This window comes from Xenopus tropicalis, chromosome 1 (assembly GCF_000004195.4).
Source record: "Xenopus tropicalis strain Nigerian chromosome 1, UCB_Xtro_10.0, whole genome shotgun sequence".
NCBI lineage: Eukaryota > Metazoa > Chordata > Amphibia > Anura > Pipidae > Xenopus > Xenopus tropicalis.
Window position 1 is genome coordinate 185,877,984 of NC_030677.2, and position 10,765 is coordinate 185,888,748.

The window sequence follows — 10,765 nt, forward strand, 5'->3', positions numbered from 1 at the left end:
GTTTGCGCAGGGATTGCGCTGCGCTCACTATCAAGATGGGCTGAAAGGGGATAGGGTGTGTCTGCATCTGCCAATCAGGCAGAAGAAAACAGATCGCCCCTGGCACGCCCAACGTCCCCATACATGTATATAACCCGCGGCTGGGCGATGCCAGTCAGTCTGGGCAAACTTCGCAGAGATGGCACCGACTGGAGCAAAGAAAGTAAGTGACTGTGAGAGCTCTGTACCTGCTGCTTGGCCAGTCAGTGCCACACATATGGCTAGGGATCAGGTTGGCACACACACATTAAGGGCATGACTAGTGAAACCTACACCCAGGGGTACTGCCTGGTAATTAAGGACTATATGGCTTTACTAGGAGGCAAAGGTTCTGTGGGGAGCCAATGGGGGGATAATGTAATGAAATACACAAAGATTGCAGCAGGTCTAGTAACCCATAGCAACCAACCAGCAGGTGCTATTTGGTCTATTCACCCACAGACCCTGAACATGCATTTACGATTCTGCATGCAAACATGTATAAATACATATAAAAATAAATGGACTCACATTGCTCTCTGACTGGTTGCTATGGGGTTAATAGAACTTTGCTCCTTTATGTCTTTGGCAAAGAGTCAGCTTCAGAGGCAGGTGGCTAGAGGTCTGCGGTTACCAATATGGACCCTCTGTAATGGTCCATCTGTCACCACAAGAGTGCCCCGTGCAACGTCTTTATATCTCAGTGCATTGGCTTTTATTCTCAGCCTAAAACTATCCTCTGAGGGAGATTATATTCATTTCTGTTAAAGGAATAGCCATGGAAAAACTTGTTTTTTTTAAAGCATCAGTTAATAGAGCTTCTCTAGCAGAATCCAGCACTGAAATCTGTGAAATTGAAATTTCACATGGGGCTAGCCATATTCATCATTTCCCAGAGTGCCACAACTATGTGACCTGTGCTCTGATAAACTTCAGTCACACTTTACTGCTGCGCTGCAAGTTGGAGTGATATCACCCCCCCGCAGCCGATCAGCAGAACAATGGGAAGGGAGAAAGATAGCAGCTCCCAGTAGGTATCAGAATAGCACTTAATAGTAAGAAATCCAAGTCCAGCTTGGGACTCCTCCAGTTACATGGGAGTAGGAGAAACAATAGGTTAGCTGAAAGCAGTTCTAATGTGTAGCGCTGGCTCCTTCTGAAAGCTCAGACTGAGGCACAATGCACTGAGATGGCGCCTACACACCAATATTACAGGTAAAAAATACATGTCTTGATTCAAGAATAAAATTATAAATGGTAGAGTGAATTATTATTGTAAACAGTGTAATTTAGGAATAAAATGTACACCATTAAAATCATGACAGAATCTCTTTATTGTTAGTTTTAAATATCCTTATATTTTAAAGTAGGTAGTATATTCTTCCTTATAACGCACAAGTTTCATTGGGTCATCTGACATAAGTGACATCACTAAACACAATTTAGCAGCAATCAGTCCCTCTTACCCTGCCCCACTCTCTGCCTTCTTGAGTCGCAACCACCTGGCCCTGGGCCATTTCATTATATGTAAAGTTAGGAGAAGGGCTGGGGAGGGGGGCTACAGTACAGCAGACCCTGTGGTCTGGGCCCTCCACCACTGAATTTAAGTGATGACATCACTAGGCACACTGCATGAGGATCTATTTTACTGGATATCCAGTACTTTCCACTTTCAGTTAGCCTGGTTCTAAGATGAGTTGTTTACATACTGGGGTGGGGATAGGAGGTGCAACCTGCGCTCCCCCCTCCCCCCATGGGGTCCAATTAGAGTTTCACAGCAGCAATGCTGCAAAGAAACTTGGCAATGAGGTTGAAGGGGGGGTACAAAGGTGGGAGTCACCAGACACTAGTTACGTTACTGTATACGGACACATCATCTAGGGTTTGGCCAGTGAATTCAGGGGGAAGAGTAAATGACATCACATGGCAGAGGGATGATGTCAGGGGGTGGGGCGATTACATCACACTTCAGTAACGTAACTTGGGAAATTGAACCAATTTAGCGATCTAATAAATGCATGTTGCAGGGCTGCAGTACTTAAATTGCAACCATGCAGCCCTTCTTGCCAGATTTTCAAGACGTGTCCTTGAATTTTCAAGTGATCTGGTACCCGTATCACAGGTATTTACCCGGCCCTATCTGGCTTTGCCCCCCCCGCCCCCGCTGGTTATGGCTTTAGTCTGACCTATCAATGTACTGCACCTGTGCAGATAATTTAGCTAAAGACTTTCTTGTATCAGAACTCAGGTGGCATGATGAGTGAATGCGTTAAAGTCACAGTATTTTTTTGTGGCAAAAGTTTTTTGTGCAAAATACACTCAACTCAATGTGTGTTTTTTTGTGCAACTTTTTTGTGCAAAACACAATCATTGGGTCCTGGTCTGATGAAGGGCGTGCCCCGAAACGTTACTTTTGTACTTGCACTAAATAAACACGCAGGGGGTTTCCTTTCTTTAAATTGCCAGGAAATAAAAGTTCCTGCTAGGGAACAGTATATGTAAAAACAAGTCAATGTGGAATTCAGATATCCTTTACTTCATATCATAAACACATATAATTCATTAGTGACTGGCCAGTCTACTTAAGAATCAAAAAATTGAGAATACAATAAAAATACACATTAAAAAAACATATTACTTGGAATCCTGTTTTTTTGCCACATTTTGCCAAAAACATTAGCTGATGGGTAAAATGCAGAACTTTGCAGCAAATCCATGGCTGCTGAAAACTTCTGCTCCTCACTACTCAGGTTTAATGGAAGGACCATCCAGTGTATGTCCAAGTGAAAACATTTTATTAGTGGTTTCATCAATATGGCTGCAACCTAGGCACATTTCCCCATAGCCATATGGACCAATTTTCCCTCCACCTCCCTTGTTTTTATATAACACCCAGATCCCATCCTGTTTTTTTCAGGGCCTTCTAGAGCGCCTAGATGCCGGTGAGGTTGTCATCGGAGACGGCGGATTTGTGTTTGCTTTAGAAAAACGAGGCTATGTCAAAGCCGGACCTTGGACGCCAGAAGCTGCAGTGGAACACCCAGAAGCAGGTATTTCCAGTACCCAAAGAACATATCAAGGCTTCAGAATTTGACATCAAATTGTGAATTGCAATATTAATAAGAACATATCCAGTTATTAAAGGTAAAGACAGGCAGTATAAACAGCAATTGTGTATGTGTTACTGCACTTTCCATGGTTTGGGAGTACTAAAATTAGATGTTAGCTTATGGACAGTGTTGCTGTCAATGCCATAAAGATTAAATGTCAGAAGCTCAGTTGTTTACAAACAGTCTGAGATATTTTTAACTAGAGTTTATAAAGACCTACATTCTAGTATGTTACCAAGTGTGCATTTTTATTTTGCAATATGCAGTAGATCAGAAATAACCCTGAAAATGAATATGGGTATATTTTATATACTGTACTTACTGCAACCAGTGTGGACAGTGACACAGGGTATAGGTTTTTATATAGACTTATGAAATACAGGATAAGATCATGGGATAGGCCACTTAATGTGATATAAATAGGGTTGACACCTGTCCGGCTTTGGCCCGGACAGCCCGGTTTTCAGAAGGGTTAAAACTGTCTGCCAGGTTTTCCAAATTAACTGAGTCACCAATGGTTGATTGCCACATCATAACCCTGCCCCCTGCCCAGAGAAAAAAGATGGCAGAGCTGGCAGCCCTTGATATAAACTATCTGTTAGATTATAGATCAGAAAGTGAAAGCAGAACTGAGAACTGGTTTCTGCCCATAGGATCACTGATCACTTTTGTGCAGTTGGTTGGATTGAGAAATCCAGGGACATTTCCAGTGGCAGAGAGTAAAAATCAAGGCTTGCCCATGCCACTTTTCACTGAGATGGCTTAACATTTCATTTATACACAACATATTTTTTATAAAGGTCATGTTGAAATATGACAACCCCTTTCAAATGAGCCTAGCAGCTGTGTTTTGTGAATCTAGTATGCTGCCCCCCAGCAGACACCTACTGAAAATGCACTACCCTAAGGCTCTTAGCCAATGCCAAGCTAAGAGCGAGCAGTAACATAGGTGTATGAGCTGCGTGAGCACTGCCTGCCGGGCAAGGGAAGCAACACACATACTTTGGGCAGCAATGTGCAGATCAGCTGGAGCCCCAGGGCCATAGTGACAATTACAGGTGAAATGCCAATTTAATGTAGCTGTATTTTTTTTTTTTTTTAAAAATAGCATGTCTTTAGCTTGGTAAAATGTCAACTAAAGCTAAAGCAACTAAAGCAAAGCAGCCCTATGTCAATTAAATCTCCACAACCCAAATTTTGCATCTATACAGGCAACAAAATGTCCCATGTGTCATTGCCCACAGGACAAGTGTACCTGTTGGCACGTACACAGACTTTTGCTGTCTTTATTTGTCTTTAATTCTCTTTTATTATAAATTCTTCACCATGGTGTTAGCTTATCTGTGTAATCGGCTTGAAAAAGGAACCAAAATGTGAAAGCTTGCTATGATTATCTTAGTTAGCCAATAATGGTATCACCTTTATACCACTTTTGTTATTTTTTATTTCAAAAGGGTTACCCTGTAACATTTTGACAGGCTAGCACGGTACATCACCTTTTCCTTATCTGTGTAAGTAATTTCCTGACAATGCCATAGAGAAAACATTCGCTCTCTTGCATCTTTGGACCAAAACTGAAGAGGATAACAGACTGCTTATACCATTCCATGACAGAACCTATTGTAACACCCAATAACAAACATTGTGGAAAAACGCTTTGTGAATCAGCTGATAAGTATTTCCCTTTCCGCAGTACGGCAGCTTCACCGAGAATTCCTGCGAGCTGGAGCCAATGTCATGCAGACATTTACCTTCTATGCTAGTGATGACAAGCTGGAGAACAGAGGCAACTATGTGGCTAAGAAAATCTCTGTAAGTCGCTTTAGATTTCCTGATATGGAAAGACTGAGGGGTTATGTGAGTAACCCTACCAATCAGCAGGAAGCATTTGCAGTTCACCTGTTTAAATGCAAACATCTTATTGGTTGTTTTGGGTTACTGCACCAGTATATTATGTTGATACTATTTAGCCCAGTGCAAATTGCCTGGTTTGTGGTTTGGTAAATGGCACTAAGCCATCTTTGAGCCAATTGGTGCTGGATGGAATGCCACTGGGATAGTATAAATTGGGGCGAAGATATTGGTCCAGTATTTGCTGGTGGGAATTTCATTGGGTCAGTATGTGTGGTGTGGATGCCACTGAGCCAGTATGAGCTTGGTTAAATGCTTCTGGGATATTATGTGCTAGAATAAATGCTGTGTGGGCCATAATGAGCAGTGATGAATGCCAGTTTGTCAGTGGGAAAAGGAACTCTATACAGAAAGGATTGCCTCCATGTTCCTATACCTGTAAGTATTCTCATGTGATATCTGAACGTATTCTATTTTTATTTTAGGGCCAGAAAGTAAATGAAGCTGCCTGTGACATAGCCCGAGAAGTGGCCAACGAGGGTGATGCATTAGTAGCAGGAGGGGTGAGCCAGACACCATCGTACCTCAGCTGCAAAAGTGAAGTCGAGGTGAAAGGCATCTTCAGGAAGCAACTGGATGTCTTCATTAAGAAAAACGTGGATTTCCTCATAGCTGAGGTATTCACTGGGTACACATCCAACACACCAGTAATCATTTATGTAGGGGGATGAACTGTACAGACAACTTTAATGGAAAACTATACCCCCCCGAACAATGTAGGTCTTAATAAATATAATCTGCATAAAACAGCTCACACATAAAACCCCCCTTCACCTAAATGAATCACTTTTATAAAAATATATTTTTTATTAGTATGTTTCATCCTTCTGTCCTACTGCCACCTAGCCCCTTATGTTGCATATAGAAGTTGGAAACCACTAAAGAATCACATGCCCCAGTAGTTTAGCAAAAGCAGGAGAACAACTTACAGAATGATACTTCATATATTTACTTATATGTAAATATAAATCTAAATCTAAATAATAACACATAAAATATAACTATATATATATATAACTATATATATATAACTATATATAGATATTATAAAATCTAATATATAACAATATAAATATAAAATATAACACCAATTTATCTGCTTGTATGGATGTAATCCTCCAGTGCCACTAGTTTTGAAGAAACACTTTAGTTTCACCTTTATGTATCTTTTCTATGCAGTATTTTGAACATGTTGAAGAAGCTGTTTGGGCCGTTGAGGTACTGAAAGAGTCTGGAAAACCAGTTGCTGCTACGCTCTGCATTGGTCCTCAGGGAGATTTGAATGGAGTTACACCTGGAGAGTGTGCTGTGAGGTTGGCCAAAGCTGGTATGTCTCCTAATAAACTCTTTTTTGAGTAGGTCAGACAACCCATCACCAAATACAGAGAATGTATACTTCCTGCACTCTCATGGGGGTGCTAGGGGCTGGCATCTCAAGGGTTACGTTTTACTTCATGGAACCAGTAAGCATTGCACCACCTTATTAAAGTGCCCTCTCTTTATTTAATGAATGATCAACTTTTTTTTGCATCCTACAACCCCATCCTATGGAATGATATTAATTAAAAAGTCTGTGGCTTTTCTGTATTAAAGGAACAGTAACACCAAAAAAATTAAAATGTTTTAGGGCAGTGACACACAGGGAGATTAGTCACCACGCAACAAATCTTTGTTGTCACGGGCAACTAATCTCCTCGCAATGCCATCCCACTGGCTAGAATGTAAATCACCGGTGAGATGGCATACGTGGCACTGCGATTTGCCTAAGTTGCCTTGAGAGGAGGGACGGACTAGTGCAAATTTTGCACCCAGGCCCATGAAGGTACTCAGTGCCCAAACCCAAAAAGGCAAACATATACGAAGCAAATGGAAACCCAGAACTGGCATACAAATGAAATAGAAAACTGCATATCACTTGTCTATAAAAAGGCATTCTAAGGTGGTAGCAAAATGGCCTTTAGGTGGGTGTGGAAAGGGTATCATGAAAATGGCTTTTCTCCAGTATAGGGTCAGTATGATCTATTGATGGGACAGCAGATCGGCCTGTGTTACATTTTACGTAAGACACACCTAGGAATCTCAATATTACTGTTCTTTCTCTGCGCTGTAGGTGCCTCTGTGGTGGGAGTCAACTGCCATTTTGACCCAATGACCTGTGTTGCCACAGTGAAGCTTATGAAGGAAGGCCTGGTAGCTGCTAAGGTGAAGGCCCATTTAATGACCCAGCCATTAGCTTATCACACACCAGACTGCGGAAAGCAAGGTTTTATTGACCTGCCTGAGTTTCCATTTGGTGAGTACAAATTGCATTAATAATAGGAACTGAAAAGTATATTGTCCTCTTTGGGAGATGTATTAGAAGCCCTGTAGGAGGGACATGAATGGCTAAGCACTGAGGAAACTGTGTCCAGCCAACACCAGTCATAAGTAAAAGCACAAACTGCAGCCTCCATCAAGTAGGCATTTTGCTGATAAAGAAGGATCTGGATCAGCAGTAGGGCCTATATTGATACAGAGACACTCAAGTCATCCTCATAATAATTACTATGACCAAGATATTATATGATGCTGAATGTCTGTAAGCTATACTACCTTGAGAGTCTTTTAATTGATTGCTAATGGTTTTTGTGAATTCCATAATTAAAAAAAGAAAAAAAATCCAAAAAAAAGAAAGGGAGTAGACATCCTTTAATAAATTATATTAAATATGAATGTGTTTAAAATAGAAGTTGCATTTCCCAAGAGTTTGCTAAAAATCTTACAATCTGATTAGGCTAAACTGACAATCTGTGGGTTCTGGCAAATGCCAGAGGGGCTGCTGTAAGATGCCACAGACAGTCACTATTTATTGGGCTGGGGGGGCTGTTTGGGCCTCTGTGTACTGGAAATGCCAGGGCCTATTTTGAATCCCAGTCTAAACCTTAATCTGATGGTTTTTCCTTTTCCTCTGGGTCATTTGTTTCAGCTTTGGAACCAAGAATTGTCACCAGGTGGGACATACACAAGTACGCTCGGGAGGCTTATAACCTCGGAGTGCGCTACATTGGAGGCTGCTGTGGCTTTGAGCCCTACCACACCAGAGCAATAGCCGAAGAGCTGGCCCCAGAGAGAGGTTTCCTACCGCCAGGTTCTGAGAAGCATGGAAGCTGGGGAAGCGGCTTAGAAATGCATACAAAACCCTGGGTTAGAGCAAGGTACAGTACACACTGGGGACAAACTGTTTTTATAAGTGTTGCAAATAGTTTCATCTGCCTTGGGTCCCCCATATATTGGGCCCACAGAGAGCCAGCTGTAGGTAGAAAGAGTGGGGGTCGTGGTGGGAGCTTTAGGATGACTATAGCAACATCTGCAGTTATTTGCCTTTGCTGAGGTTATGTATGTATGTATAACTGTATTTATAAAGCGCCACAAGGGTACGCAGCGCTGTACAATCTTACAGAATACAAAATTACACACAGGGGGGACAAGTGATATAATAAATAAATACAGTAAATATATATATATATATATATAAGTGCCATGTGGTATGAGACACAGTGGGAAGGAGGTCCCTGCCCCGTAGAGCTTACAATCTAAGTGGTTGGGTAACATACAGGCACAAACTGGAAGGTAAGAGTGCACCAGGTATGGGCATTTGCCCTTAAGCGCAGGACTGGGCAAAATAATGTTTTAGTGCCCCAGAAGGTAACAGCTGAGCTTTTCCTTAAAGAGAGTGGGTGAGTGTTCCCTACGGAGGGATTCAGGGATAGAGTTCCAGAGGTAAGGAGCAACGAGATAGAAAGGTTTAAGACGAGAGAGCGCAGTGGGTGTGGATGGTGTAAAAAGATGGAGGCTCTGAATGTAACAGTATGTAGGGAAGAAATGTTTGGCTGAATTGGTAAAACTATGCAGCCACTTATACCCTTAATGGGACTGCACTAGGCAAATCCATAATGGAGAAGGACCTTGGAGTCCTTGTAGATAATAAACTTGGCTACTTGGTGATGTTTTACTCCACTTTTTACACAGCATGATATATATACCCCTAAATCTGACTGGAATCTGCACAGTTATGAATATGTTCCAATCAGAGATGCTGTAATATGAACCTCAACACAGAGGCAGATGTCTGTCATTTGGTTGAGAACTGGCCAGCCTTACACATGTGCTCTGTTCCTTACCACATACAAGCATAGGAAATGAATATCTCTAGCTACCCCTCAGTTAAAGAAAGTCTGACAGGTCCACCGACGGGTCCTGTAACACATTGCTTTCTATCCCTGCAGGGCTAGGCGGGACTACTGGGAGAAGCTACCTCCAGCCTCGGGTAGGCCTTGCTGTCCTTCTATGTCCAAGCCAGATGCATGGGGCGTGACCAAAGGAGATGCTGATCTGATGCAGCAGAAAGAGGCAACAACAGAACAACAACTGATCGATCTATTTGCAAAGCAATGCATCAAATCCAATTAGACTTCAGTCATTCTAAAGGGTTCCCATGCCTTTATACTGTATGCATACCATATGTATATACATGGCATGCATTAAAAAGTACCAATGGCAGAGATTTCTATATTCTTGCAGATAATGAGACCTCTTTACAATTCCTGGATATATGGAGCAAGTGAGAAATAAATGTCACTTTTGTAAAACAAGATGCGTTAGTGAAATGGTTTTATTTAAAATATTTAAAAAGTGAACAACAGACTTAAAGGCCCACTTACAAAATAAACAATAAACAGATGCAAGACACTTTGCATCCTTCCCCACTGTAAGCACCCCTGGGTGCAGGTCAGGCCCAGACTGGCCAACTGTGGATTCTGGCAAATGCCAGAGGGGCTGCTGTAAGATGCCATAGACAGTCACTATTTATTGGGCTGGTGGGGGCTGTTTGGGTCTTTGTGTACTTTAGATTCCAGGGCCTATTTTGGCTCCCAGTTCAGACTGGGTGCAGGTCCTTGGGCTCCAGAATGCAGCAAAAAGCCCTTGCTATCTAGATGAATAAAGCACTGCCCCCCAGCGTTCAGCAGCTATGTTGAAGGACGCCTGATAAAGTCAAGAAAAGCCGTGGTGGGGCACTGCTGAAGAAAGTTTCACAGGCCAGTACCCAAAAATAGTCCCTGCCTGGGGAAAAATCAAGGTGTGCATTAATCAAGGTGTGTCAAATATATAGGCACCCCCCCCCCCCCCCCCAGTGCCAACCCACTAGTGTAGCCTGATGAACTGGGCACCAATTTGCAAATATACAGGGCAGCTAACATATTGGTTTACTTGATCTTTAAAAAATGTAAATGCTCACAGTTTTGCACATGATGTTCCAAACGCACTCAGGTTTAAAAGTCAACAGTCATTTAACATAGTAAGTTGGGTTGAAAAAAGACATACGTCCATCAAGTTCAACCATAATGCCTATATATAACCTGCCTAACTACTAGTTGATCCAGAGGAAGGCAAAAACACCCCATCTGAAGCCTCTCTAATTTGCCACAGAGGGGAAAAAATTCCTTCCTGACTCCAAGATGGCAATCGGACCAGTCCCTGGATCAACTTGTACTCAGGCCCGGATTTGTGGCGAGGCCACAAAGGCCCGGGCCTAGGGCGGCAAACATTTAGGGGCGGCATGCCGCCCCGCCGCACCGAAGTTCTGCTCCCATACGGAGCAGCGGGGACCTCTCCCCGCTGCTCCGTATGTGTTCATATCGGCGCCCGCAAAAATGCGCATGCGTGCGCTGGGGGGGGGTGAGTTGCGC

At 42.6% G+C, this 10,765-nt stretch overlaps 1 protein-coding gene across 1 annotated transcript; it reads left to right on the forward strand.

The window, feature by feature from the left end:
* The first annotated feature begins 168 nt into the window (after nt 1-168).
* On the forward strand, nt 169-9,657 carry bhmt (betaine--homocysteine S-methyltransferase). Its single transcript, NM_001011217.1, is given in 8 exon segments — nt 169-202; nt 2,936-3,068; nt 4,822-4,940; nt 5,465-5,656; nt 6,219-6,366; nt 7,150-7,332; nt 8,005-8,233; nt 9,305-9,657. Coding segments are annotated over 8 exon segments (1,212 nt in total). The 5' UTR covers nt 169-178; the 3' UTR covers nt 9,489-9,657.
* Nucleotides 9,658-10,765: the final 1,108 nt, after the last annotated feature.